The 23,565-nt window shown below is 36.8% G+C and overlaps 1 protein-coding gene across 4 annotated transcripts in view; it reads left to right on the forward strand.

Moving 5' to 3' along the window:
* The window catches only part of ASXL2 (ASXL transcriptional regulator 2), a 125,573-nt gene that overhangs the window by 78,466 nt on the left and 23,542 nt on the right, over window positions 1-23,565 (forward strand). For 3 of the 4 annotated variants that reach the window (XM_045809262.2, XM_087863799.1, XM_087863798.1), the window contains 4 exons: window positions 3,157-3,307; window positions 17,643-17,758; window positions 21,150-21,279; window positions 22,065-22,208. In XM_045809262.2, coding sequence (XP_045665218.2) covers window positions 3,157-3,307; window positions 17,643-17,758; window positions 21,150-21,279; window positions 22,065-22,208 — 541 coding nt within the window. Of the gene's footprint in view, window positions 1-3,156; window positions 3,308-14,080; window positions 17,558-17,642; window positions 17,759-21,149; window positions 21,280-22,064; window positions 22,209-23,565 lie in introns of those variants that run through there. The other variant, XM_045809265.2, reaches the window with a different exon arrangement.

Consider the following 23,565-nt stretch of genomic DNA (forward strand, 5'->3'; position numbering starts at 1 on the left):
GTGACTTTTTAAAGGACCTCAAAACATTTGAATAATGACTGTTACCTCAGAGTATACAGCCTTGATGCTTTATATCACTTTGTTATTTAATTCTCTGTTACAGTTCAGAGCTGCTGTTCTTTTTTTGTAGTGGAGAACACCCAAGTTCAGATGATTGGATTTTCTTGTTTTGTATTCCCCAGATAGTGTAAGAACTGGAATGGGGACCCAGATCTGACTGAATTCTTGAGCTCATGTTCTTTTTACTATAACAGTCTTGCTGATTTCTAATTCTGGCACTGAGAAGGCACCATGACTTATCAGTGTCCCTTCAGTTACAAACAGGAAAACCAACTCAAATGAGCTTGATTAAAACAGAGAGTTTATTTGTTCATATAACTGTAGATTCTAAGAAAACTCAGCCTGGATCCAGGAGCTCAAATGACGTCATCAGGGATTGATCTCTCTGCTTTCTCTTGGCTTTGTTCTCAGGCAGGCTGTTTCCTATCATACATGTCAGCCCCCACTCTGCAGGCTCTTAAGTCTGGAGAGAAAAGAGTCGCAGGAAGTGGGAGCCCTTCAGTTAGATTGGTTTGGCTTGGCCCATGTGTCTATACCTGAATAATTGCTGTTGCCAAATGCATTGAGTCTTCTGATTGGCTATACATAGGTTCATGATCACTCTTGACGTGAGGTTGGGGGTAAGCCCTCTGCCAATTGAATTCAGGAAAGGGATTGTTTGCCAAAGGAAATTATTAGCAGAAGGAGGATTAATACGCGGCATGCACTGACTATTGTCTGTGTGTATGTGGGACTCTGTCCCCTTTCTTTTTTTTAGCTTTGAGCTGTAGTCATTACTATGTTCAGTGGTTGTGTGTAGCCTACTAATGTTAGGAAGTTCTAATTTACCTATAGTACCTCCTTCTTATACACTTTGTTAAACTTGCTATGATTACAGGGCTCTACTTCCGTAGGGAGCTTTTTGTGTTGCTTTTAATTTTTAGCTGTTCTAGACCTTCCATATTGTTAATAACATTAATTAAATGCCTACTCTATGCAGGACACTGTAGAGACTATGAAGAAGAACAAACTATGGTCCCTGAACTCTTGATGCTCACATAGTTATTGAAGTTACTGCACACAGACAAAACGTACTGTGATATAAAGTACTGCGCTATAAGACATCATCACAGTGTAGAGAAATAAAGATTAATTTTGAATAAGGGGATCTAGAAAGCTTTTGCTTTTGTTTTAACTTATAAGATTTGAGTTGAACTTTGGCTGATAAGTAATGAGGGGAAGGACCTTTTAGGATAAGGAAATAGCTTAATCAAAGGCACAGATAGAAGGATTCAGAATGGATTTGAAACTAGGGTAGATTGAAGTGGTTACGGACATCTGTGTGTGCACTAGTGTGGTAAGGAGTTGGGCGGGGTAAACTTTGGTGAAGATCAAATTTTGGAGGCTTCTTGGAAACCTGACTTAGCAGTTTGAGAGAGAGAAAGAGAGAGCTGAGGAGATGGGAGAGGTTTTTCAGGTGAATAGTATGATCAAATCTGTGTTAGGAAGATAATTCAAATTGGATAGATTTAAGGGTAAAACAGGGGTCATTTGCAGCAGATAATTGGCCTGAACTACGAGAGTGGTAGAAGAGAGAGAGGCAGGGGACATTAGAGAAATAAATGTATACTATGGAGCGGGTAAAAGGAGGGGTGAAAAGATTTTGAGATTCGGGGCATGCGCAATTGACCAGTTGATCCTGTAAGGGTTACAAGTTTAAGCTTAAGAACAGTTATATTTGTACTTAAAATACTTGTTGAGCCTAGGTCAGGAGGTCTGGCTGGCAACTAACTCTGGAAAAGTTGCTCCACATTTTGGAGGAGAGGGTAGAAAAGTATGGGGTGTGTATTTTAAGAAAGTATATAACGTGAGAAATGGCTTTGAGAGAAATGGCAGGAGGTCATAAACCTAAGTGGGAAGTGACAGTTCCTTACTAGATCAGAGGTTATTATCTTGGCTATAATGTTGTGACTGTCAGTTGTAGGAAGGAGCGTCACATGTCAGAATTAAATATTTTTTTATCTGATTATAAAATGTGGGAAAATAAAATATATTGAGAGGAGAAAAATAGTCATAGTTTCATAACTTAGAAATTCACTAATATGTTTGTTTACATGTGTATATTTTTATATACTACATGAATACATAGTAGCTAATATTTATTGAGCTCTTATTATATACCAGGCACTGTTCTAAGCATTTTACATTTAACTCATTTGATTTCAGAATGATCTTTTAAGGTAGGTACTATTATCTCCATGTTATAGACAGGGAAACGGAGGCATAAGAGGTTAAGACTTTGACCAGACTCCATAATTAGGAGAAGATAAGACTAGAATTCAATTCCAGAAAGTCTTAATTTTCTAGTTCTTGATCTTATGCTTATCCTACTCAATCTCTTACATACTGTGCTGACACAGGTATCTTTTCGGATTAGCAGTCTCACCATTCATTGTAGAAATCAAAGATTCCTATGAGTTTTTAAAAAAATTATTCCTTTTGGGGTGCGTGGCTGGCTCAGTCAGTAGAGCATGCCAGTAGAGCCTGCGACTCTTGATCTCAGGGCTGTAAATATGAGCCCCACATGAAGAGTTTACTTAAAAATAGAAAAAAAATTTGTTTATTCCTTTTATATTTGACTCTTGCTATTTATTAATCAATATTTGGGAATCAGTTAGATTCAAATAATGCACTATTTCTTCCTATCCAGAGTCAACTGAACTCACTTAATGGTACATACACACAAACACATATCTGTGGATAATGAGTATATCTACCTTTTACAAAATTGTTATTGTAGTTTTTTGTATTCTGAACATCTTCTCATTTACTTGGACTTATATATACCCAGTTTTTTCTAATTTAAGCCTCTTTGTTGTGCTTTCATGTAATTGTCATGTATAATTTTTATCTTTGGATGTAGATGGAAACATTAGCTAATTTGACCCAAAGAAGAGAGATGACAGGAATTCAGAAAATATTGCTGGTTCTGCTACTGAATCCTATATTACTAAAAATTAATCAGCACAGTTAAGTTGCAACAGTACATATCAGAAATTTAATTCCGATTTGTTGAAATGGTAATGATTAATCCTAATTGGATGCCTACATTTTCAGAAAGATGTGCCGGATGGGGTGAAAGAGCTATCAGAAGGTTCAGAAGAAAGCAGTGATGGTCAGTCAGATTCCCAGAGTTCTGAGAACAGCAGCAGCAGCAGTGATGGTGGCAGCAACAAGGAGGGAAAAAAGAGCAGGTGGAAAAGGAAAGGTAAATCCACCTGATCTCTCAATAAAGTACTGAATGCTATAGGACAAATGCCCTTGTTAGTAGTTACTCTTTTTTCAGACCCCAGGACAGTTGGTCTCTTTCCCTTCCCTTTAGATTGGTACCATTCAATGGAGTTTCTTGCAATGATGGAAATGTTCTTTATCTGTGCTGTCCAACCCAACACAGCCAGTAGCTCAGTATGTCTGTTGAGCACTTGAAATATGGCAGTTTGACTAAGGAACTGAATTTTAAATAGCCACACATGGCTAGTGGCTGTCAGTTGGACAGTGTGGCTCTCCAGGTTTCACCTGGGTTTATATTCAGCTCTTGGTCATCCATAGCCTTTTTGAAGGATGCTCTTATCTTATTTGCCTCTTTAGTCCTCTCTTCTAAAATTTGAGCACTTATTACTCTAACAGCTATCTGCTTACCAGGAAAATAATGCTTTTAATTTCTACTGGCGAAGACTAAATTTAGTCTGCTGTTCTTTACTCTCCCCTGCTTGGTGTCTGCTTCATAGCTTACCCAAAAACATATTTTAGGGAATAAGTCTGTTGCTGCAGCTTCCCTGGGATGGATTTTCCACTTAAGGATACATTTTATTACCTCTTCTTGCTAATTATCCGTAGCTTCTTGTCAGAGTCTTCTTGAAGAGGGCAAATTGTTTTTACCTCAATATTTATAAATTTAGCTGTACATAGCAGGACAGATTTAAGCCGACTCATGATGGTTCCTTTACAAGGATTAATATAGTGATATTCTGGAACAAAATGACATCCAAGAATTTCCCTAGCTTGGATACCCTCTTAGGTTTGTGTTACAGGTGAGCTGTCTTTGGATCTAGAAGCTGGAGTTACGTTTTTGGGAATACTTGATTCATTAAGTGCCTTTGGAACTGTTGATTTGGAACTGTATCAGAAAAGTAGTCTGATTCATTACCATCCCTGCATTCTTTTGTCTGCTACTCCTGGAGAAAACTGAGATAATTGGTGGTATCATTTGTGTTCTCTGGTAAAGCTACCACACATGCAATTTGGGCAAATTTTGTAATAAGAGGATTTTAGCTTTAAGATCACAATCACTTGGAAAGTAACCCAGACCTCAGATGTTAGGAACAAATGGAATAAAGTCAAGATAAAGCTAGCTACTGTGACCAGTATTCTTAGAGAGAGAGAGAGAGAGAATATTTTTTTTTTCTCTATCAGTAGTGAAAGGAGGTGTGGTCCAGGGCCTTACATTTCTCAGAGTCCACGAAGCATCTTTTTTGCAAGGATGGAGCCAAAAGTGTTAAGGACTCTGCCTCTCCTCCTTGTCCCCAGTTTAAACTTTTTTTTTTTTTAAAGATTTATTTTTATTTATTTGAGAGAGAGAGCACAAGCAGGAGGAGCAGAGGGGTTCCCACACTGACTCCATGCTGGGTGTGGAAGCAGTCACAGGGCTTGATCTCACAACCCTGAGATCACGACCTGAGCTGAAACCAAGAGTCAGACGCTTAACTGACTGCACCACCCCGGTGCCCCACCTAGTTTAAATTTTTAATTTTGGAAGTCGTTGATCTAAGATTAGGAACCAAGCCAAATCATCAAGCAAGAGAAACGGTAAGATTCATAATTTCTGAATGTGGCTAGAAACAGGAAAATCAGTAACTAAGCAGGCCAGACAAGTGAATTTGGGAACAGAATTACAGTCTCAGAGGTCATTCCTTTTCACTTTTCATTAGCCACATATGCTGCAGTAGCTAATTTGAGTAGTGGCTGTTACATGTTTGGTAAAGGCGATCTCTAAGAAATTATGGTGTATGTATGGCGATATAGGAAGATCTAAGAAATAACAACAGAATCCCATTGTCAATAGGTTAATAGATGTAAATAGCATAACCTTGCACTATAATTGGCGTTATAATAGAAGATATTTAACAACAGAGTAATAGGAAATTCAGAATTGTGGTTCAGATAAACTGTTATTTTATTTTTTATTTTTTTAAGATTTTATTTATTTATTTGACAGAGATAGAGACAGCCAGCGAGAGAGGGAACACAAGCAGGGGGAGTGGGAGAGGAAGAAGCAGGCTCATAGCAGAAGAGCCTGATGTGGGGCTCGATCCCAGAACGCCGGGATCACGCCCTGAGCCGAAGGCAGATGCTTAACCGCTGTGCCACCCAGGCGCCCCCAGATAAACTGTTATTGAACTGCTTTTGTATTCATTCCACTTCTAGAAATTATCACATTATTGAATATTTATCCTCAATTTACATTAAGATGAGATGTTCTGTAAAGATCATTTCTGATTATAGGTAGTCTATTAAACTGAGAGTAGAATGGGCTTTATATGGTGTTTGGAAGGTGAAGGTAAGAGGTGCACATAATGTCATATTGAATTCATATGACATTATTTGCTGAGCTGCCAACAATGAAGAATGATTTAGTTTCTCATACAATGTACTTCTCTCGTTCATGGGTCATACCTATGACATGTGGCATAGATACATAAATTTTTAGGTATATCTTATATAATCTGTGAATGTTTTTGTAGTCCAGTGCAGATTAACGTGGAAAACTTGTAGTTAGCAGCATGCAACAGAGTAGTTCTAAATCAGTTAGTTATTAAAGGTAAAGCAAAGTAATTGTGCCTATTCCTTTGTCTTATTTAGGGCTTTTACTCTCAATCTGACATCACTTTATTTCAAATGCATTGTAAGACAGGAAGAACACTGAGATAGTATCAAAACCCACTTCCTTTTATGTACAAAAATAAAGAGCTCTGACAGCAAAACTGATACTTCTAGTTGAAAATCGATAGAAACTGTCTTGATAATAGGTATACCTTTCAGCCAAATAGGAAGAGAGAGCAGAACTTTGAAATTTAGTCCAATATTAAAAGTAGTTTATTGATTTCCATGTAAAGTGGAAGAAATTAGAAGTTCATAGTTTTGGTTCCTAATTGTCAGACAGGAAACAATGTTCAGAGAAGAACTTTATGGAATTCCAAGCCAAGGTAAGGTGGAATAAATCCAGAAAAAAAGATTAAAATCAACTCTTTCTTTTGCTTTTTTTGTAGAATCATAGCTAAGCAAAGTCTCTGCCTTTTCCCCAAAATAAAATATAAATATTGCTGCATGAAGCAACGATAGAAGTATTATTTTTATCTTCTGGTAGAAGAAAGTTTTGTTAAATTTTGGCCTTTTAAAGTGTCTTAAGAAAAAAGTTAATTTTGTAAAATATACCTTTTTACTTACAAGAAATTACTAATTCTTTCCAGAGGCATAATCTGATGTTAACCTAATCACTTGTTCAAAACTACTTTAAATCAGGAATTTGATAAACGCTATGTTTGGAGTTATTTCAAATACCAGAGACTTGCCTGCCCTCTAATATCATTTCTATATATAAGTTTACTGAATGGGGATGATTATGTATAGAAATGTCTCCGTTAAAAAGTATACTTGGGAGAGAAACTCCCTTGGGCAAAGTTAACATATATGGAGAGAGATCTTTGAGAGAGATCTTTGTCTTCTGTGGTGTGGTTGGTGTCTGAGTCAGAGATTATAGCTCTGTCATGTATTAAACATGGCTCCACTATTAGGACTTGGGTAGGTAAGGTACCCAGAAGCAAGGAAAGTGCTCAGGTATGGCCTTGCCATCTTTGATGAGGGGATTGTACGAATATTAGTCAGTAGTTGCAGCCTGCCATGTTGGAGGTAGACCGCACTTGGTGAAGAAGGTACTTAAAACTGAAACAGTCTGTTAACTTCTGGAGATGAAATTCCTCAAAAGACAGACTATGTTGAAAATAAAAACCCTCCCTTAAGAGAAGGATTGCTGTTTAGGAAGATAAAAACAATTTTGGATACTTCAGTTCTTAATCACTATTAATCCTTCAACTATAGAAAGCTGAGCTTCAATTTTGATGTTACTGCTTCATTATTTCTGATAGTATTTCTAATACTTGGGAGGGGCCCATTGAATGTCTTTAGGAAGAAATAAAATAGTCAAGGATTATTCATTAAAGCCTTTAATTTGAAGGCATCTAATGTGGATAGTCTATATCCTTTTGACCTTGTTCAATATAATCATCATCCATTGAAATGGAAAATTCTCAGTGCTGTAATATATCTGAAAAATAGTACGTTCTGAATGTATACTCCGTAGTTAGTACTAATTGTCCAACAACCCGAAACTGCTTCAGGAAACTGTGTAAAACTGGCTTTAAGTGCCACAAGTTCTAGGGTGGGTGACTCAATTGGTTAAGTGTCTGACTCTTGATCTCGGTTCAGGTCTTGATCTCATGGTTGTGCGTTCAAGCCTTAGGTTCTAAAATTTGTTTTAAATATTTCTTTAAAAATAATTTTAAGCTTAAAAACTCATTTCTCTACTGAGGTACTGGGGGCAGGTTTTGGTTTTTAAATCAAACGACAAGTAACTGCGGGTCTTTTGATCAGAATTTGTTAATATTTAAAAAATTTGTTAATATTTTATGTCTGTGTATTTATATGAAAGCAAGTGTTTTTATTTCTTTTTTTTTTTTTAAGATTTTATTTATTTGACAGAGAGAGACACAGTGAGAGAGGGAACACAAGCAGGGGGAGTGGGAGAGGGAGAAGCAGGCTTTCCGCTGAGCAGGGAGCCCGATGCGGGGCTCGATCCCAGGACCCTGGGGTCATGACCTGAGCCAAAGGCAGAAGCTTACCGACTGAGCCACCCAGGCGCCCAGCATTTTTCTGTCTTTCTTTCTTTTATTTTAAGATTTTATTTACTTATTCGACAGAGATAGAGACAGCCAGCGAGAGGGAGCATAAGCAGGGGGAGTGGGAGAGGAAGAAGCAGGCTCACAGAGAAGGAGCCTGATGAGGGGCTCGATCCCATAACGCTGGGATCACGCCCTGAGCCAAAGGCAGACGCTTAACCGCTGTTGCCACCCAGGCGCCCCAGCATTTTTATTTCTAATCAGATATTTAATATGTTCCTAAATGAGAGAGCTTTTAAGTGTTAAGCAGTCTACATTGGAGGACCGTTAGATCAGGAGATAATATTGAGAGGTATTATTTAGGCCATTCATTAGTTCATTTAACAAAATCAAAGAAATACCTCTATTTAGACTGCTTGCCACACTCATTCTTTCTCCAGTACATATGTACTATTGGCCAGGTATTTGGGAAACCAATTTAAATAAGGTGCAGGTCCCATCCATATCTAAAGGTATAGAAAAAGAAGCAGACAGTTAGCAAAGGACTTTAATAAATAACAAGTATTTATATGTGTCATATTATGGCAGCATTAGAGAAGGGAGCTGTTAACTTTACCTGGGTTAGTAAGTATTGTCTGAGCTATAGAATATTTTAATATACTTCCTTCCATTGGGAGTATAACCCCCAAGGAAGACAGGATGTATCATGGAAAGAAAACATATATAAAGACAAGAAGGTAGAAAGGAGGCTATATGAAGATAAGTTTTGGTGAAAGAGGACATTTGTGGAAAGAAAGAAAGGGAAAAAGGTAGGGATCAGGCTATTAATCTTTAGTGCTGATCTCCATTATTTATAGGGTACTGGTGTGCATAAAGTGATTTCTTAGGAGAATTAAGAAATGTGATATGTATGGATCAGAGAATAGCAACCTGCTTGACTATTTGCAATTTTCATAGCCGCATACCAAGAGGAACAAAAAAATTTTTTTAAAGATTTTATTTATTTGACAGAGCACAGCAGCGGGGAGCGGCAGGGTCCTGGGATCATGATCTGAGCTAAAGGCAGACGCTTAAACAACTGAGACATGCAGGTGCCCCAAGGAACAAAATTTTTGTTTATAGATCTTTTGCTGTTGGTTTCTTCCTCTTGTCCATTTAAGATCTGAGTTAATATGCTAGCTTTTTTTTAAATTTTAATTTATTTTTTATTTTTATTTTATTATTTTTTTCTTTTGAGTTATTTAAATTCCAGTTCATCAAATATATACTAGCTTTGATTTGTTTTTCTGTTATTATTTATTGTGGTGTCTCTCCCAATTGGATGGGGGCCCCCAAATGTGGGATGGCAATCAGGTGGAAGCTGGTGGTACTGGTGGCGCTGGTAGTCCTGGTGGTGCTGGTGGCACTGGCAGTCAAAGAATTCACCTGAGGCAGAACGAAGGAGATAGAAGTTTATTGAATACATTGCAAGGGAGCAGCAGGCAGGACAGCAAAGGAGAGACTATCTGCATGAGGTGGTGGGTGAGGGCTGTTTTTAAAGGGGGAGAGTTAGTACATATGGGGATGTATGGTATCTTCCTCCTTTTTGGTAACTGTGCCTGGTCGTAAGTAGCGCATTGGTCAGTTAGGGCTTATGGATATTTCGAGGTGGGTCCCCTGATGGGCCCTTCCGTATTCAGCCAGGGGGGCGAGGTGGGCGCTTTTGCCTTGTTCTATATTCCATTGCTCAAGCCTGTTGCCTAAAAGCGACCTCTACATTTATGTTAGTTCAGTTTATTTCTAATCACTGGTATTTGGTTTAAAAGAACTCATTTCCATTTCACTCTTGAAAATCATTTGTTATGGGTAGTAGATTTCCTTGACACAGGATGAAATTAATTGGTGACATTAGTTTGGTTTTACTTGAAGTAAAAACAAACTGGTAGTACAGAAGTGTGAGGGATTATTTTTCTCCAGGTGCCACTTTATAAGATAGGATTATGAACAATGTCTCAGTCCTTGTGGGATTTTGTTGGCCAACACACTGGTGTCCCAGCACTAACCAGTGGTCTATGAAACCCAGGAAATGTTGAATGAAGGGAAAACAAAAAATCATAACAAAGGTTTGATTTCCCTCTGCTTTTTGTTGATTTGAGAACTTTGTGCTCCCTTCTGCTAATAACCATTGCCCCAAAGTAACCACTGTAATAATTTCTGATAGTATAGACAAGACCTGTCTGGAGCGGAATCAGAAACTGTTTTTAAACTTAAGTCAAATCATACCTTTTTTGGGGGGAGGGACAAATAACGTTTGTAAGTTTTCATCCATGTTTTGTGTATATTCGTCAGATTTTTAAAACTGTATAGTATTCTGTTTTATAACTATTCCTCAGTACCTCTGCTTATCCATTCTACCACTGATGAGCATTAGGTTATTTCTAGTTTTTGCCTATTCTATTGTGAATGCTTTTGTATCTTTCTTTTTGTACTCTTTTCTTCTGGGTATGTACTTGGGAGCAGAATTAACTGTAGTGTATACTGCCAGACAGTTGTTCAGAATGGTTGCACCAGCTTATACTTCCACCAGTAATGTGCGAGAGTTCCAGCTATTTCACGTGCTCACTAATTGTCAGTCTTTTAAATTTTAGACTTTGGTTAGTATGTAATAGTGTTCCATGTGGTTTTAAGTTGTATTTTCAGGATGGCCAACAGAATTGGAGCCTTTTTCATTATGAATCATTTGGATGTCCTCTTTTATGCAGTGCCTTTTCCAGTCTTTTCTTTCTTTCTTTTTTTTTTTTTTTTAAGATTTAATTTATTTATTTGACAGAGATAGAGACAGCCAGCGAGAGAGGGAACACAAGCAGGGGGAGTGGGAGAGGAAGAAGCAGGCTTCCCGTTGAGCAGGGAGCCTGATGCAGGGCTCAATCCCAGAACTCTGGGATCATGACCCAAGCCGAAGGCAGACGCTTAACGACTGAGCCACCCAGGCGCCCCATCCCATGTCTTTTCTATTTTTCATGAGTCATCTTTTCCTTAGTAACTTGTAGTTCTTCATATATTCCCTAATTGAATATATATCTTGTAAGTAACTTCTCTCTCTTTATGGCCTGTCTTTTTACTCTTTGAAAAGTATCTTTTGATGAATACTATTTCTCCCTTTTAATATAATCCGGTACATCCTTAAGAAAATTGCCTCAAGGTGCCTGGGTGGTTCAATCGGTTGGGTGTTCGCCTTTGGCTCAGGTCATGATCCCAGGATCCTGGGATTGAGCCCGTGTTGCTTCTCCCTCTCCCTTTGCCACTCCCTCTGCTTGTGCTCTCTCTCTCTCTGTTAGATAAATAAAGTCTTTAAAAAAAATTGCTTCTTGCACTGACATGAAAATAGTTTCTTCTGGGCCATAAAACATGCCTTAACAAATTTAAAGGAATGGAAATGATCTGATATCTGCTCTCAAATCACAGTTAAACTAGAAATCAGTAATAGAAAGATAACTGGAGGGGCGCCTGGGTGACTCAGTTGGTTAAGTGTCTGCCTATGGGTCAGGTCGTGATCCTGGAGTCCTGGGATTGAGCCCCAGATTGGGCTCACTGCTCAGCATGGAGTCTGCTGTCCCTCTCCTTCTGCCCCTCCCCTGGCTTGTGCATGTGCACTTGTGTGCACGCTCTCTTTCTCTCTCTTAAATAAATAAAATCTTAAAAAAAAAGAAAGATAACTGGAAAATTGCAAAATACATGGAGATTAAACAGCACACTTTGAGTAACACATGGATCAAAGACGAAATCTTAAGAGAGATTTTAAAATATTTTGAACTGAATGAAAATGAAAACAACATATCAAAATTTGTGGTTTGCAGTGAAGAAAGCACTGATTCACCTTTTTTTAAAAAGGGAAAGGACCTAAATATACAAATTCAGGCTGAAGTAATACCCAAACAAGAAAAATGTAAAACTATGAGGCTTTTTCACAGTGCTTTAAGAACTTAGATGAAATGGGATGATTTTGTAGGAAAATGGAACGCATAAAACAAATTTTTCTAAACAATTTTCTTACAAATAGGGATATAGAAGAGCTCCCCTTCAAATGAACACCATACTTAAATGGTTTTTTAGGGAAATTCAGCCATATGTTTAAGGATCAAACAATCCTAATGTTTTAAAAACTATTCCAGTGCAGGAAAAAAAGATTATCCAGATTCTTTTTGGAAGTAAATTTTCAAAACTTTAAAGAGAATGCAGCACTCTTTTGTGAATACTAAGGGAAAATCATGAAGTTAGCATATAGAATCCAATCATACACTAAAAATTATAAATCCTAAACAAATGGGGTTTTAGGTTGTAAGTATGATTCATTAATGGGAAGTCCGTTATTATTCATCATGTTAATAGAGCTGATATGGAAAATCCTGTTGCCATCTCTGTACTTGCTGAAAAGGCCTTGTGTAAATTCAGTACTCAACAAAATTGAGAATTGATGGATACTTCTTTAACATAACAACTTAGTCAGAAAACCAGCATCTTAATGGGGAAGCACTAGTGGCTTACTCTTTAGCTAGAAGAAGTGAAGAACAAGGTGCCCAGTATCTCAGTTCTTATATTTCAAAACAAGGAAGCAAGAGAAAGCAGTTGGAACAGTGAGGGACAAAAAAGGGGAAAACTGCTTCTATGTGCGGATGGTACAGTTACAGATCTGACAAAAGAATCAGTGAATGAAGACTGATGAAGAAGATAAAGAATTCAGTAAAGTAGCAGGTGTAAGTAAAATTAGTATTTGGCAACCAGCCATATATATATGGAAAAAGGGAATACATTCAAAATAACTACAACAGCGGCAGAAACTCTGAGCATGGCCGTTGTAAGATATGTGTAAAGGTGTTAGAACTGAATTTCCAAGAAGATGAAAATGGGTTCCTTTTTCACACCATACTCCAGGATAAATTCCAAACAAATGAGAAGTACAGTGTAAAACATAAAACCAAGTTCTAAAGGAAAACATGCGTGAGTTCCTTTTAAAACCTGAGAATAATGAAGCTTTTTTAACTTTCTGGAAGCCTATGATTTTATCCCCTGAATCAACAAACCCACCTCTGAGAGTCGATCCACAGACACACCGTCAACAATACAGAATAGCATAGTTTAAGACTAATGCTTCTCAAACTTCAGCATGCATCAGAATTACGTGGAGCTTTTTATGACACAGATTCCTGGGCCCTGCCTTCAGAGTTTCTGATTCAAGATCTAGTAATTTGCATTCCTAACAGAGTTTTTGATACTGATGGTGTTTTTCTTAGTGTAACACCTTAAGAGCCACTGGTTAAGACATTGTACTAATAAAAGTCCAGAAAGAACCAATATACTCATCATTCTGGTTGAAGAAATTATAGTACATCTGCACAGTGGAATTCTGTGTACCTATTAAGAGGAATGTGGAAGATCTCTATATTCTGTTCTAGAATATTCCCCAGGATATATTAATTATATTAAGTTTAAAAAAAAAATCCGTATTCTGGACAGCTTATGGTACTTGATTTTTTGCTTAAAGCAGTGAGTGAAAGTATAAAATAATCTATACTATGTTTTCACCAAAACAAAAATAACAAACAATGGAAGGCTACAAATTAATATAAATGATTTCCTAAACAGGAAGAGAAGTAATAAAGGGGTATAGACAGGGGAGGGAGCTAGACTCATATGGAAGTAAGTGGTTTACAACTTGAAGACTCTCCCACAAAACCAAAAAGGGACAGTTTGAGTGCCAAATTTGTAATGATTGTTTTCGATTCAAACATTTAAAAGACATAAACATCTCTGGGTTGATAATGACACTTCAAAATCACTTTTACATACTATTAGCTTTCAGAGACTGCTATAACAAATTACAACAAACTAGATGCCTTAGAACAACAGAAATTTATTTTCGGGGGCGCCTGGGTGGCACAGCGGTTAAGCGTCTGCCTTCGGCTCAGGGCATGATCCCGGCGTTATGGGATCGAGCCCCACATCAGGCTCTTCCGCTATGAGCCTGCTTCTTCCTCTCCCACTCCCCCTGCTTGTGTTCCCTCTCTCGCTGGCTGTCTCTATCTTTGTCAAATAAATAAATCTTTAAAAAAATAAATAAAAAATAAAAAATACTTATATATTAAAAAAAAAATTTATTTTCGCATGTTCTGGAGGCCAGAAGTCTGGAATCAGGGTGTCCACAGGGCTCTAGGGGAGAACTCTGTTTCTTGTATTCTTTAGCTTCTGGTGGTTGCTGACTTCCTTGCCTTGTGGCCACATCACTGCAATCTCTGCCTGTCTTCACATCACCTTCTTTTCTGTCTGTCCTCTGTGTCATTGGATTTAGGACACTGAGATAATCCAGGATGATCTCATCTCAAGATCCTTAACTTAATTACATCTGCCAAGACTCTTTTTCCAAATAATGTAACATGCACACATTCTGGGGATCAGGACATAATTTTTTGTTGGCCACCATTCAGCCCACAACAAGTACCCACTCATTCTGAAAATATACTGAGTTTGGATCTTGGCTGTGCCCCTTACTGTCTGAGTCCTCTGGCAAACTAATTAAATTTCCTGATATGTAAAATTTAGATGATATTACAATATACAGAAGATGATATTACAATATACAGAAGAATGTGTATATTTGAAATTTATATATAAATCTATGTCCTTGGATCAAGCCCAGCATCAGGCTCCCTGTTCAGTGGGGTGTCCGATTCTCCCTCTCCCCAGGTACCCCCACTTGTGTGTCTTTCTCTCTCTGTCTCAAATAAATAAAACCTTAAAAAAATAAATGTATGTCCTTAAAAATCTTCCCATGTTTTAATTTGTGTAGAAAAGTGTTAGGATGCTAGCCCAAATACATTATTATTTCTGAGGGTAGAATTGGAAGAGTTTGGGAATAGAAAGAGGACTTGTACCCACTTTAGAGGGTAGTTCAGTGAAGTCCTGTTCAAATGAATCTAGCATGCTATTAGATGCATATAAGATAGTTACTTTTGGTTGCTCTTATTAATAAAATTGTGTCTGAAGACAGTGTAGCCACTAAAAGTAATTACGAAAAAGAAGTTTCTCAGCATGTGTTTAAGCCTTAAATATTTAAAAGGTAGGACAAAATTTAAGTTTCATAAAAGTTGTGATACCTATACTTGGTATTAAGTCAGTTCTGGGAGATGTTCCTTACTGGTGAATCCTGAAATTTTCATCATTTATTTCAAGCTGGCTTTGAGATATGTTTATGGTTCAATTGTTAGAAAGGGCTTTTGCCTTATGGGGGAATAGTCCAAATAGTTTGCCCTGGTAATTAGAGATAGCTTTATTGTCTTTTTTTCAGACTGCAAAGTGGAATTCTTATATACGCTAATAGAATTATTTTGTTTGTTTTCTGTTTATTCTCAGGCAGTATTTGAGGCAGGTAAGGAAACGTATATTTTCCGATTTCTGTAAGCCATTACAAAGAAGGAACATAGTCAAATATTAATGGTCTTTATTTTTGTTATGTCACTTTAAAAACATTGGTCAAATCAAAAAGGCAATAACAAGTGTTGAGAATGATTAGAACCCTCATACATTCCTGTAGAATCGTAAAAATGGTATAGCCATTTTGGAAAATATTTGACAGTTCCTTAAAAAGTTAAACATAGAGTTGATAGAAGACCCAGCAATTCTAGAATTGAAAATACATGTCCAACACAAAATCGTGCTAATGAGTGTTCTTCATATCATAGTTCAGTGACCAAAAGGGGAAACAACCCAAATGTCTATCAGCTAATGAATAAACAAAGCACAGCATATGCATACAATGGCCTATTATTCGATGATAAAAAGGAAGTAGTGATCCGTGCTTCAGTATGGATCAAACTTCAAAACATGCTCAGTGAAAAAAGTCACTCACAAAAGAGCATGTATGGTATGATTCCGTTTATATAAAAGGTCTAGAATAGGCAGATGCATAGGGACAGAAAGTAGATTAGTGATTGTATAGCACTAGGGGCATAGTTAGGGAAAAGCTTTTTGTGGGTGGTGAAAATTGATTCTGGTGATGATTCATAACTTTCAACCAAAGTGGTTGAATTTTTACACTTTAGGTGAATTGTATGTTATATAAATCTTAGTAAAGCTGTTGTTTTTTAAAATTGGTCAACATAAGTAGACTGAGGATGTGGTTTCTTTTCTCTGCTCAGTTATCTCAAGAATTATCCAACCTTATTTTTGTATGATACATCACAACGAATTTTTTCTTAATGTCGCACTTTATGTCAGTTCTTTCCCATAGATAAACCTTATTGTAAGGGTGGGAGTGCAAAGCCAGGTATCCCAAGTATGATAAGTCACCTTCTTCGTATTTTCTGCTGTTGGCCTCTTTAAATGTCATCTACTCTGTATTCCTTCCTTAGGACTTATAAGAATCCGTTGAAAAGCTGTTTTCCTAAACTGTGTATTCCAATGAACCATGCTTTTGCATTTTTATGTCAGGTAGCTACCTACCAACATACTTTATAGTATCTTCAACTCTTTAGCCATACCATGGAATGCCATGTTGCTATCCAGGCCTTTTCAGTCCAATTACTGTGGAAAGGAGAAGGTGTTAGTAAGCATGTACTCCTCCAGAGTCATCACTACCAGTAGCAATTATTATTTTATTATTTCTGTCATTAAAGGGTCTTAATCAGCATTTTCTTTGTTACCTCTTATCATGAGAAATGCACTGCTGAACTTTACAGAACATAAAAGTCTAATTGGTGTGTTAGTATAATAGGGTATAGGCTCCTCAAGGGAAAACGCTTATTCACATAAGACTGAGGTTTGGCCAAGCTCCGATGAGGTATAAAACAAGTAGTGATGAAGTAGAGAGGGGTTAACCCTGTGCAAACGTACATTGCTTCCCTGAGAGAAATCCCTTTTTTTTTTTTTTTTAAGATTTTACTTATTTATTTGACAGAGAGCCAGCGAGAGAGGGAACACAAGCAGGGGGAGTGGGAGAGGAAAAAGCAGGCTCCTAGTGGAGAAGCCTGATGTGGGGCTCCATCCCAGGACTCTGGGATCACACCCTGAGCCAAAGGCAGATGCTTAACGACTGAGCCACCAAGGTGCCCCCCATGAGAGAAATCCTAAAGTACCCTCTCACACGGGTAGGCCTGAAACTCTTGATTTAAGAGATGAAGGAATATAATAGGTAAAGCTATAGTAGAGTTTTTGAGGTGGAGTGGCCTTATTGCCTTCATTTTAAAGATAGGGAAAACTGGGACCCATTCTGTCAGTCGACGGCTCTTTCACTATATCATGTTGTCATTAGATTTACCTTAAGAACATACATACTATCCAATAGGCTCTAGAATCTTCTCTAAGTTTTATCTAATTTGATGACTCATGGTTTGTATTCTGCTTCCTGTTTCAGTCAGTCTATTGAAAAAAATCAAATAGTGAAAAGTAATGAATACTAACACCCATCCCTTCCCCATCCTATCATCCTTCACTAGAGCTTTCTGAGGAAATATACTGAAAAGGGAGGCTGTTTGCAGTAGAACTCCAAAAAGAAGATCCTTCCCAAAAGTGTTTGGTCACAGTTCTTAATACAGGTAGCAGCATATGATTGGGGAAGGAATGGTGCTTGATATCAACTCTGATAACCTCATTATTTATTGTCCTTTTTCTCCCCACTAGTATCGTCTAGACTGTCACAGCCATCTTCTCCCCAGTCAGGCTGCCCATCACCTACCATTCCAGCAGGTAAAGTCATTTCTCCATCACAGAAGCACAGCAAGAAGGCACTAAAGCAGGTAATCATGCTAGCCTGTGTTTATCAAAAGTTTAATCTCCTACATTAACAATTCAAGATTCTAGAAGTCATTGAAAATTTCTTGAAAGGACACTAGGTCCTTTTAAGGAAAACTTTCATGCAGTTTCCCAATTTGGATTTAATAATTTATGTACTTGTGTGTTATAGGTTTGTGGTAGCTAGTCTTTTTATCACATTTTAAAAGCTCTTCATTTGTTCCTAATTTGCTAAGAGGTTTTTGTTTGTGTGCATGTTTGTGGTTTTTAAATTATGAATAGGTGTTGAACTTTTCAGGTTTCTTTTCTTCAGCATTTATTGAGATGATCAGGGAGCTTTTCTCTTTAAATTCACTAATATACAGACTTCCATGGCTGGATTTTCTAATGGTAACATATACTTAGCTTTCAGGAATAAACTCTATGTATGTTTGTTACGTATTTTTTAATATGTTATGGATTTTTCTTTTTTAAGATTTTTGTTAGATTTTGCTGTTTTCTTGTACAGTTGTACAATTTTGGAATCAGGGTGGTTCTAGCATCATAAAATAAGTTGGGTAGCTCTGTATTTTTCTAGACTTTTGGAAAACAATTATAGAATTCTTTTCTTAGCATTTCAGTTTCATCTGTTACTGGTCTTATTTGATTCCTGCTTTTTGAACTAATTTTGGAAAAAATTCTTTTCGTAATTTTGGGTATTTATTTCTCTTAGAAAATGGTCCATTTCACCTGACTTTTAAAAATATTTGCATAAAGTTGTAGTAGCATTCCTTTATGTTTCTTTTTCCTTCCCCTCAGTGTTGTTCATTTATAACTTTTTTTTTTCCTCCAGTGTGCCTTGCCATTGGTCTGTGTTATTGGGCTTTTCAAAGAACTTTTATTTTGAAATGCAAATGATCAATAAATACAAATTCACTAGTAATTAACTGAACATTGACAAACTACTTTTATCCTCAGATTGGTATAAACTAAAGAACCTAATTATCAGGCATTGGCAAGTGTGTAGAAAAACGGCTACTGGTAGTTTGCTGGTGGAATATAAATTACTGTACTTTGGAAAGAAATCTTGTGATTATCTATTAAAGTTGTAAATACACATGCCCTAATGACTAAGCATTTGAACATTTTGGAACTTAGGTTAGAAAAATACAAATATATATATATATATATATATATATATATATATATATACCAATTACACACACAGAAAAATATTTGCGTTAAAGTTTGTAATAGCAAAAACTTGCAAGTAACCAAATACGTATCAGGGAATTCCTTCATAAATGATGCCATTTTTATGTGCTGGATATAATTGTGAAAGATTAAAAGTTTGTAATGTGGTCGTTACATACACATGGAAGCATCACCACACTATAATGTTGAATCATTAAAGTTAAGTTGTATTACAACATGTAGAGCATGATACCATTGATAAAAATAAACACATACCCACAATACAATATTACATTTTAAATAGAAACATACACTGTTAGTGTAAAAAAGAAAGTTAAGTAAGGAAAAATAAATTGACTGTAGTTACTTCTGAAGATTAGGGGACAAGACTTGAGTGGTGGTCAAGAGAGCTTTATGTTCGACTTAAGTGGTAAAGATGTAATTATGTATTATCTTTGTAATTGAAATTTTAAAAATTATGTAGGTCTTAAAGTATTAAAAAAAGTAAAGCAAAAGTGCTTTTATTGAAAGAGTTTCAGAAATTTGATAGGATTAATTGCTGTCTGCCTGGATAATCTCATAGCAGTTGTATTTTTATAAATTCTTTGGAAGATTTTAAGAAGTATAAGATGCTTATTTCTATAAGAAAAGGCATGTATTTTCCTAAACCTTGTTAGATAATGCATGACATGTTTACTGCTCCTGTATTATACTCCTATAATCCCAAGAGTCAAATGTATTTTCTTTAAAGAATACCAGTATGGAAAAATAGGTAAATAGATTATTGGTATGTAAAGTAAGACCTTGCCTCCAGTGTATGTTTTTTATAGTATTAGGTGAGAAAAATTATTTCAGTATAAGTTATCCTTTAAGGTTTTTGTTGTTGTTGTTGTTGTTTTTAAATAGAATTAGGAACAGTGTTTGTAAACTACTGAGAGAGGAAAAAACTGAGTACAGTTCTTAAATAGAAAGGCTATAAGTTACTCTGTTTCCATCATGTGTCTGAATTTACACGATCACAGCAGGAATAGATGAGATCAAATGGTTCTATTAAATTTTGCATTAACCTAGAATGATCTGGATATTGTGAGTGACACAAAGGAAGATCCAGTGGCTGCCACCCAGGAGGCCTATGAACATTTTCTGTTCTGATTGCAGAGAATGAGAGATAAGCTGTAATCAGTGATCAAACAACACTGACAATTTCTTATATATTGTGCTCTGCCTTGGCTGTTACAAATGTTATAGGTGAATATAAGCCGGATCCCTGACTCCCTCAGTTAATTTTTTCCTTTGGCAGCTTAGGTCAAGATCAGTTGTTGCACCATGCCTGTATAACTTAGCCAGAGATGAGTGTGAAGAGGCAATGGGAATCAAGTAGCCAGTTATTCCACACTTTTTTTGCATGATAGTCTTGAAGGTTAAAGCTTGAACTGGCAATTTGCAAGGTCATAGATTTCCAGTCTTTTCCTGAAAGCTTTACTTTCTTAGTTTCTATGTTTTGTTTTGTTTTTTAAACCTTGAGTTTAAAAGTTGCTTTCATATATTTTCATGACTAAACTCTGGGAAGTTAGCTGTCTTCTTATTTATTTTAAACAGTTTATGGTGGTGTATTCTGTAAACTAGAAACATTATAGAAATAAAAATATGCTGAAATAGCCTGAAGAAATTATACCGTTCTTAGAACCAGTATTTTCTAACTTTCCTTTCCTTCTATTTGTTGTGTTGCTGTAAATTGCTGAGGATTTGGTCATTGGGCCAAATCTTACTGCACTTACAGGAGATCAGAATCAGATAGGTATTCAACACAAATTGTTCAAATGTATCATCTCTGAGAAATATGGAAGCTAAATATTTACACTTCTACATAGAGCTGATGCAAATGGGACTCTTTTTGGTCAAGGATTTGGAAGCCTCTAATTTTCTGTTGCTCCAAGTATGGAAAGTCCGTGCCTTACTGGTGATTTTTTAACTTCTAAAAATGTTCTTGACTAATTTTCACATTTATACACAAAAGTCATACTGCCAGAAAATATTCAGACTCTTAAGTATCATTTTGGCCTTGCATTTAATTGGTTTCATTTAGGTTTTTGTTTACTTTGAGGGCTTCAGAGAAATTGGACGATCATCTTGCTCTTCACCACTTAGAAGGCAGTCATTCACTTTCTGTTATTACTAAAAATGATTTTATTTTGTTGCTTATAGTCCGTTTTCTTTTTATAGGCTCTCAAACAGCAACAGCAGAAGAAGCAGCAGCAACAGCAATGCAGGCCAAGTATGTCCATCTCCTCCAACCAGCCTCTGTCTCTGAAGACGGTCAAAGCAACCAGTGACTCTGTACCTGCCAAACCTGGTAGGCAGACTAGGGTGTCTTTTCAATGGGAATTTCTATTTCCATTATTTTTGTGCTGTTTTTCTAATTTGTATACCTTATCATTTATTTTTAAATTACTGGGTTTATTTACATACTCTTTTACTGCCAGATCATCAATATAAATCCTTTCAGGAAAAATGGGAAAATTTATGCAGAATCATCATGCAGTTATGAAAAAATAAATCAGCGAGATTTGCATGTTAGAATGAAATCAATGACTGACTTCCAAGATGTCTAATCTAGTAATATTCGGAAGCCTTGAATTAGTGACCTTACAAAGCTGATGTTGCCAAGACACTCAGACTAAACCCTTCACCAGTTCTCTCCTTTAAAGATAAAATGTTTTCGTAAGAACATAGGCTACATTTGAGTTTCCATTGGATATAAACACAGGCCTTTGGATTTTTGTTGTTTGTTGTTTTTCATCTAAAGCAGATTACATACAGACTTTGTATTTTATTACACAGTTCATTCAGATACTAGCTGATTGTAGGACCTGCCAAATTTAAACGGTATCTTGAAGAACTTTGCATTTTTGTTAGGAAGGAAATTTACCACCAGAAGCAGATAATGTGCTGGGGAGAAGGAAGTGATTTTATTTAACTTTTAAAACCTGAATTTGGAGACTCAGAACTCATTTGCAGGGTCACATTGCATCATACGTAACTCCTTTTAGTTTGTGTTGAATGATTTGATTGATTGATTGATTGATTTCTATCTATAACCTCAGTGTCACCAGTCTTTGATGTATTTTTTTCTCTTAGCAATATGGGAAGGAAAGCCATCTGATGGGCAGTCAAGCAGCCCACAAAACTCGAACTCTAGCTATTCTTGTTCAGTTCAAGTGGAAAATCCCTTGCTAGGCTTGGGGAAGAAGTCATTCCAGAGGTCTGACAGGCTCCACACAAGTAAGTTAGTTTACAAAGATTTCAGTTCTGAGTCTTAATTTGTCACCTCTGTTTGAAATTCATCAGTTGTTTTGTGGTTTAGTTCTTTTTCTGACAATAGGTTGCTCTGTCCAGCATTATTTATGTCTTATTTCTGTGTACAGAAAAGTAGGACTCATAATTAAACATGGCGAACTGACCCTTTTCTCCTGCTGCCTCTGAAATCCCACTAAGATGGGAATATGGAAATCCAAAAGATTAGATCCAAAAGGGTGAAGAAAACAAAGAGACAGCAGATGGGCAAGCAGTGTCAAGAAATTTTGATGAAAACGATGCTGAGCAACAGATGCCAATAAGCCAGCCAGCTAAGGCTGCAGAACAGCAGAAAGATTCACGAACGGGAGACACCATGTGTCATAGTGGGGAAGGGTAAAGCCTGGGGTTGAAAAAAAGAACCTTTTTAAAAAGTTAATGAGAAGCAGTTGATGCCTCACCTTAGCAGGATAGATTGTTTATTTTTGAGGTGAAATTAAACCATACAGACTTCAAACTGAGAGATACCACTCATGGCTGAGGGCAGATAATGAGACAGTGAATTGAAATCAGGGAAATCAAGAAAGATATAAATACTAATAGTGTTCCTTCTGCTTGGCTTCCAGAACGCTACTAGTAAGGCATATTTCTGTCACCACAACTTCCTTCCTCCCAGCCCCATATGTGTTCCAGCAGGAGACGGGTGGGTTGGTGCCTAAAGAAATTGATTAGCCTCAGAAGAAGATCTGCAGGCAAATTTATAGATTCCCAAATAGGAATCATCTTGGTCAAACTTCTGTGAAGCTCACTAGTCTGTAAGACCCACCTATGCACCCAGAATTTTGAGTGAGCCTTTTTAATGCCTTTTCCTTGTGATTATTTGTGATTACCTTTGAAGAAGATCTCCATCATGAGACACAGAATCTGAAATACAAATTCAAAAGAAACAGACAATTCAGGAAGATTTAAAAGAAATAACTTTAAAAACTGTAATATCCACAGAAAGATAAAAAGGCGATATTGCAGCCATGAAAGAACAGATTGCTATTTTAAAAATCGAAAAATAAACGAAGAGTTCCAGGGTATTAACTAATATGGCAGCCGAAGTTTAAAAAAAAAAAAAGGTGGGGCCCCTGGGTGGTTCAGTCAGTTAAGTGTCTCTCTTCGGCTCAGTCATGATCCCAGGGTCCTCACATTGGGCTCTCTGCTCAGCAGGGAGTCTTCTTCTCCCTTTCCCTCTGCCTGCTGCTCCCCCTGCTTGGTCCTGCTCTCTCTCTCTGTGTCAAATAAATAAATACAATCTTAAAATACTACTACTAATAATAGAAATACTAAAATGCAGGCC

Source organism: Ursus americanus, chromosome 7 (assembly GCF_024610735.1).
Source record: "Ursus americanus isolate L20-20 chromosome 7, mUrsAme1.1.p, whole genome shotgun sequence".
Lineage (NCBI taxonomy): Eukaryota > Metazoa > Chordata > Mammalia > Carnivora > Ursidae > Ursus > Ursus americanus.